The 6122-nt window shown below is 32.8% G+C and overlaps 1 protein-coding gene across 2 annotated transcripts in view; it reads right to left on the bottom strand.

Moving 5' to 3' along the window:
* Window positions 1-2979: 2979 nt before the first annotated feature.
* Rnf128 (ring finger protein 128) overlaps window positions 2980-6122 on the bottom strand; it is a 103046-nt gene continuing 99903 nt past the window's right edge. For both annotated transcript variants that reach the window (XM_027932779.2, XM_027932777.2), the window contains exon 7: window positions 2980-4347. In XM_027932779.2, coding sequence (XP_027788580.1) covers window positions 4214-4347 — 134 coding nt within the window. In that variant the 3' untranslated portion in view covers window positions 2980-4213. The remainder of the gene's footprint in view (window positions 4348-6122) is intronic.

Raw genomic sequence — 6122 nt, 5'->3', positions numbered from 1 at the left:
AGATTTACCACTGAGCCACATCCCCATCCCTTTTTATTTATTTATTTTTTATTTTGAGACAGGGTCTTGCTAGGTTGCTTAGGGCCTCATTAATTTGTTGAGGCTGGCTTTGAACTTGAAATTCTCTTCCCCCAGCTTCTCAAACTGCTGGGATTACAGACATGTGCCACTGCATCCAGCTCAATCACCTATGAGGAAAGGTGTAAGGAAACCCCAAATATCAATTCCAAACCCATATTAGGCTGAGTTTGTCATTTGGTGGTTTATTGGCTTCCTATTTAAAATGAAGTTCGCTAGCTTAGTTTATGATTTTTTTAATAGTCTGCAGCAGATTCAGAAGCAGTAAACTTCAGTGCTTAAGTACTGCTAGTGAATAGCCATTCAAAGCTTCACTAAGAATCTTAAAGCAGCAACATCTGATCACCAAGTAGCTAATGCAAAATCCAGAATCACAAACCCTGTGCAAGACCTGCTGAATCAAAATGTACATTTTATAAGGTCCTTAGGTAATTTGTAGGAACACTAAAGTTTTAGATGCACTGAGTTAAAGCAAATTAGAAAATCAAGCTCCAACAAATTGTGGGTAATAATCATGTTTCCAATAAGACCCACATAGGCATTGTAAAAAATAAGCTGTTAAGAAATTTTAGATGACTGAATTGCTTTTTTAAAAAAGTTGTATCAGGAAATGTTCATGAAAGTTCTACAATGCGTTGGTTATGACCTGGGATATCAGTTGGAAACAGCTAGAAAGGGAAATTGACACTAAACATCCATACCAAATCCTGTTTATAATATTCTCTAGCTATTAAAATTCATAGGTGTACCTATGGGTGTCTCACATTCATGAGATTGGTTTACATAGAAAAAAGTTGAGAACTAGTAAGTGTTTCTTGACCTTTTAACCAAATTAACTGTGATATTAGGGGCTAATGAATATCTCTGGAGGTCAAAGTACCCACCATAATAATGAATTTTTTACTCTCATGCTGTATATTAATATAAATTTTAGCTGGGCATTGCAGAGCACAACTGTAATCCCAGCTGTCTGGCGGGCTGAAGCAGGAGGGTTCCAAGTTTGAGGCTAGCCTGGGCAGCTTAGTGAGACAATATCAAAATAAAAATTAAAAATAAAAGGGTTGGAGATGTAGCTTAATGGTAGGGTTCTTTGCCTAGAATATGAGAGGTCCTGGGTTTAATCCCTAGTACCACAAAAAAATTTATATTGTTTAATGTGTTTAAAATACTAAAAAGTTACTTCACATAGAAGCAATAGGCAGGGTAAAAAACTAAAAAAAAATTATATCTTTTTAAGTTCTTTAAGATCCTTTAAGTTCTTTAAAATATTTCATAAATGAATAAAAACTAGATGTAGGTGGAATAAGGAATGCTCAAAGCATTCCAGTTGTCTCTATAAAGATACTTTTACTGTATGACCTGGAAACCATGTGTGTTTTTAAGATAACAAAACCTGAGTGAGTTCCATTAAACATACAGCTAATCAAAAAAACCCTTTCTTTTTTTTCCTTATCATGTCCAACCGCAAGAATTGTATCCTAATTAGAAAAATTAATACTCCATGTATGCATAATATGTCAAAATTTACTCTACTGTCATGTATATTTAAAACGAACAAATAAAAAACCCCATCTTTCTTAAATTGGCAATTCTCTATACAGAAAAATATTATCTAATGCCACAGGTAAAAGAATCAGCTAATACTTGGATTATTATGTGACAGTATATAATAAAAAGTCTGATGGTCAAGCTAAAGTATATCAAATGATAAAAGAGAGGTAGTAAGAAAATCCAAGGTGGCATGGATTTCTTCTACTTGCTATATACCCAAGAGAATCCAAAACACATATGCACACAAAGACTTGTATGTGGATGTGCATAGTAGCAATATGTATAATGATCAGAAAGTTGGAATAATCTAACGGTTCATTTCATTAACTGATGAGTGGATAACCAAATGTGGTAAATCCATGTAATGGAAGATTATTCAGCAATGAAAACAAACATATTACTGATATATGCTACAACATGGAGGAACCTCAAAACCATTATGCCAATGGGATGCCAGTCACAAAAGGCCACATATTGTATGATTCTATTTATATGAAATGTCCAGAATAGGCAAATCTATTGAGAACAGAAGTCTCTCATGAGTCACAGAATTGGTGATTGATTGTGTGGGGCTCCAGCCTGGGAGCAGGTATTGACTGCAAATAGGCATTTTGGAACTTGGGACAATGGAATCTTTAAAAACTGGATTGTGATAAGAGTTGTATAACTCTGTGCATTTGCTAAACACATTTATAATGAGTACATTGTTATGTAGATTACATATCAATACAGCTGTTAAAATTTCAACAAGGGCAAAAATGCTCCCCCCAAAGAACCCTTATGAAACTTGAAATAAAATGAACTCTAAGTATATAGGCACACATATGCCTCTCTGGCATATTTTCATGTAAGATGTGTACATTTGGTTTGATAATCATGGTTCTGAGGTATTCCAAGCACTTATGTATTCTTCACATGTTTGACAAAAGAAAGAGATACACTTAACTCATTAACAACATCCTAATGATCACACAAAGAAAAGTTTGCAGGAAAAATTTTAAGTTACTAAAAGATTCTTGTCATGGGTAGTATAAATTAGGATTGGTATCAAGATCTTTTTTTAACATCAAATTACTATTAACTTCATTATTGACTTTGCTAATGTCTAAAAATTCATTGTTAGTTCAGTGATATTATAATTACAGCACTTACTTTCTATGTAATAAAATATGTAAATATACATTATAAGTTTTAGTTTTGGGCCATTTACATTCAACAAATTCTTCCAAAACGCAGGCATATTATATATGAAAAGTTAGTATATGATAGCTAAATTAAATACCAGACACAAACTTTTATTGGAATATTTTATTTACATTTTATATTTAAAGAGAATCAATACAAATTGGGATATATTTACAGCATTTCAAATCAGTGTACAAGAATGCAATGTTTTCATTCTACATTCAGCAAACAAAAATACATGTCTATTCTATTTTTGTCTAAATTATGCTGGAATTTGCACTGGAAACAAAACGAAAAGAAAAGACAAGCCACACAGAATACAAATAAAGTGCATTTTTAAATAGCTCTATTTAACTTTGGTGGATGAAGCTTCAAACTTTGTATTAAGGCACCTGGAAGTCTCCCCCCCATCAATTCTTTTTCAAACACCAAGAATTCACAAAAATTATAGCTACATGTACAGAATTTTTGTTTAATGTAATTTTAGCCCATTAGGCCAAATGTAAACTCAATTGTCAAAGTTAACGTTGTTTGGAAAACATTTTCTATAGATTAATTTTACAGACATTTTCTGTAGACTAATTCATGCACAAGTCAATCAACAATTTTTGTGTGACTTACTGTCATTAACATTTTCAAATAGTATGGTGGTTTACATACTGTGCTTTTGAAAATGCTATAAGTTTGAGAAATAGTTATGCAATATTTCTGTAAGAAACCTCTATAATCTTGTGCCAATTGGTGTCACAATATATCAATCAATCAATCAACCAATTCAATCCACATTCTCTGATAAACTATGCTTGATACTCTCATGAAGTACATTTAGCTTAATTTTAAAAAGAAGTAAAAGTTAAAATAAATATTTTGCTTTAATTTTGCTCTATCAACTTAATGATTTTAAATAGATATTTCATGAAGTACTAGCCTAAATTTGCATTGCTTTTTACATTAAAATTCCAGATCAATATAAGCACCTGGAGGAAAAACCCTGACACATATAGCCCAAGCTAAAGTAGTATTATTTTAATTAAGATGCTATCATAAAATAAAGTGATTATAGCTACTCCACATTTTAAAAGCAATATATTTTTATAAGAAAAATTGTTATAAATGAAAAACATGATTACTTGAAGACAGGTTTGAATGTTTAAAAATGTTGCTATCATTATTTTAGTGAGAGGAAACTTGCCTATGAAAAACATTATAATGAGTTTGTGGAAAAAAGTTAATAGGTTAAATATTTTAAGCCATTTAACTATAGTATAATATTAGTCATCTCAGCACTTTCAATATCATTTTTACTTTATTAGGTTTATCCAGTTCATTTATAGTAAACTAAGTCCTGATTGGCAGTCCTGTTATTACTAAATGTTCAAATTTTCTATTTACACAGATTTTATGATTTAATCTCTCGCACAGCAGTTTCTTGATCGGGAGTTTCATCTTCTTCAAAGGTTGGGTTGTCAACATGAGGAACTACATCCACTGCCACAGAACTTGCTTCATGGTTTACCAGCTGTAGATTTTCATCTTTGAAAAGAAATGATATTTTAGGACAACATCACCCTTCTATTAAGACAAAATTAAACATTCTTTTCCAAGGAACCTTTCTTATTTAATTCAATTATACTTTGGTTGTTACACTCGCTCTCTGCTCCTCTAGTGATTATTGATTAATGCTATGTTCTACATAAAGCATGTATATAGCATTATTATGTTGACTTATAATTATTTATTTTGATTCGTGTATCTGTGCTTAATTTATATCTAGATTATAGCCTCCTTAAGAGGAAAAGTTACATCTTTTATTTCTTTTCTACACTAAACACAACAGTTCTTAAACCTGATTGCATATTGTTAGCAATTAGGCACTACTAAAAATTATTGAATCTTTTTTTTTTTTTTGGTGGTGATAGTGTAAATCAATCCCATTAGCTCACACATATTAGGTAAGATATTTACCACTGAACTATACCCACCAGGCATGGTGATGTACACCTGTAATCCTAGCAATTTGGGAGGCTGAAGCAGGAGGATCTCAAGTTCAAGGATGGCCTTAGCAACTTAGCAGATAAGCCTAAATTGATGGACATTCTGCAAAAAAACTGATAGGTAGTCTTTGAAAGTGTCAATGCATGAAAGACAAAAACAAGGAACCATTACAGACTGGAGATTAAGGAGGTAGGAGATTAAATGTAATATAGGATCTTGGGACAGAAAAAGGACATTTATGGGTCTGTTGAAATTTGAGTAAGGTTGGTCTGTATTTTAGGTAATAATATTTCATCCATTAACTTTCTGGATTGGATGACTATATACACTTATGTAAGATGTTAACATGTGGGGAAACTGGGCATATGAGTATTCTTCAAATGATGTTTCAAACTTTTTTTCTGTCAGCTAATCTAAAATTATTTCAAAATTAAAATAAAAAATACTTGTACTTTGGCCCCATTCTTTATAGATTCTGATTTAACTGCTCTGAGGTAGAAACTAGGCATCAGTAATGTTTAAAATATCTCCAAGTGATTCCTATGTGTAGCCAGGGTTGGCAACTAGGAGTCTTACTCCATCATTCCCAAAGTGTGATCCCCGGACCAGCAGTATCAGTATCATTTGGAAACTTATTAGAAATTCACTGTCAAATACTATCCCAGGCCCACTGAGTCAGAAATTCTGGTGGTGGGCTCTTTGTTTTTAACAAGCCCTCCAGGTGACTTGATGAGTACTTAAATTTGAAGAGCAGTATTATTTGTTTGTTTGGAAATGGGGATTGAACCCAGAGGTACTTAACTACTGAACTACATCCTTAGCCCTTTATAATTTTTATTTTGAAACAAGGTCTCACTAAGTTGCTTAGGGTCTTGCTATGGAAACAGATAGTAGGGCCTTGCATACAAACCAAATTTATTGGGAGAGGAGTAGCAGGGATGGGCAAAGATAATGGCTCAAACTCTGTGGAATTAAGGTTGGAAATTCAGGAAAAGAATCAAGAAAAAGGATACTGAATCAATAGGAATGGACAGCAGGAAGAATCTAGGGTATCCTCAATTTCTTGTTTGGGACACCTGCATGGTTGTTACCATTATTCATTCAGGAAAGGATTATAGGAGGAACATGGATCATTATTTCATTTGCTTTTCAAATTCTCTGCAAAAGCAGTTCAACCCATTCCCCACCCCACCCCCACAAGAACAGAACAGAACACACAAGGAGCTTGGAAATTTTTTTGAACCTCAGCATAGGTGGAATTATCGTGTTCACTCTCTTTTATCTTCACTGAATTCTGTTACCACACAATTATA

The sequence above is a fragment of the Marmota flaviventris genome, chromosome X (assembly GCF_047511675.1).
Source record: "Marmota flaviventris isolate mMarFla1 chromosome X, mMarFla1.hap1, whole genome shotgun sequence".
Classification (NCBI taxonomy): domain Eukaryota; kingdom Metazoa; phylum Chordata; class Mammalia; order Rodentia; family Sciuridae; genus Marmota; species Marmota flaviventris.
Note: the sequence above shows the minus strand (reverse complement) of the source record. Positions and strands in the feature narration are given on the sequence as shown.